Consider the following 649-nt stretch of genomic DNA (forward strand, 5'->3'; position numbering starts at 1 on the left):
GTTCTGTGCTACAAAATCAGCAACCTCTGTAGCACCTGTGCTATGAGCTAAAAAAGTTAACGTACAGCCCTGTGCTAACAGACAGCCACTCACATGCATACAAACACAGTCCAATACACCCATCAGTGCTTTCCCTTCACCTCTCTTAGTAGAAACTTGTCTCCTGTGTTGTTCCTGCAGGCAGTGTTTTGGAGATGGGCTGAACTGGGCGGGCTGTGCCATCATCGTGCTGCTCGGACAGCAGCGTCGCTTCGACCTCTTTGACTTTTGCTACCACCTGCTCAAAGTGCAACGGCAGGACGGCAAGGACGAGATCATCAAAAATGTGGTGAGTGTATTTCAGTCAATGCCCCGCGTCATACATACACACGTTTGTAGATGTGAGGCGTATGATTTATGGATGTGTTTTGTTTTTGTTTACATCAACAGCCACTGAAGAAAATGGCAGACCGCATCAGGAAGTACCAGATCCTCAACAATGAGATATTTGCCATCCTCAATAAGTACATGAAGGCAGTGGAGACAGACAGTTCCACTGTGGAGCATGTGCGCTGTTTCCAGCCTCCTATACACCAATCCCTTGCTACGACTTGCTGAAACAAAGCCTTGACAGTGTACACACACACACACACACACACACACACACACA

At 47.6% G+C, this 649-nt stretch overlaps 1 protein-coding gene across 1 annotated transcript in view; it reads left to right on the forward strand.

Moving 5' to 3' along the window:
• Positions 1-643, forward strand: part of LOC106529804 (cytoplasmic FMR1-interacting protein 2) — a gene marked incomplete at its 5' end in the record, with an annotated part of 8,580 nt that extends 7,937 nt beyond the window's left edge. Inside the window, 2 exon segments of the mRNA XM_014025313.1 lie at positions 181-328; positions 430-643. Coding sequence (XP_013880767.1) covers positions 181-328; positions 430-597 — 316 coding nt within the window.
• Positions 644-649: the final 6 nt, after the last annotated feature.

The sequence above is a fragment of the Austrofundulus limnaeus genome, unplaced genomic scaffold, assembly GCF_001266775.1.
Source record: "Austrofundulus limnaeus strain Quisiro unplaced genomic scaffold, Austrofundulus_limnaeus-1.0 Scaffold467, whole genome shotgun sequence".
Lineage (NCBI taxonomy): Eukaryota > Metazoa > Chordata > Actinopteri > Cyprinodontiformes > Rivulidae > Austrofundulus > Austrofundulus limnaeus.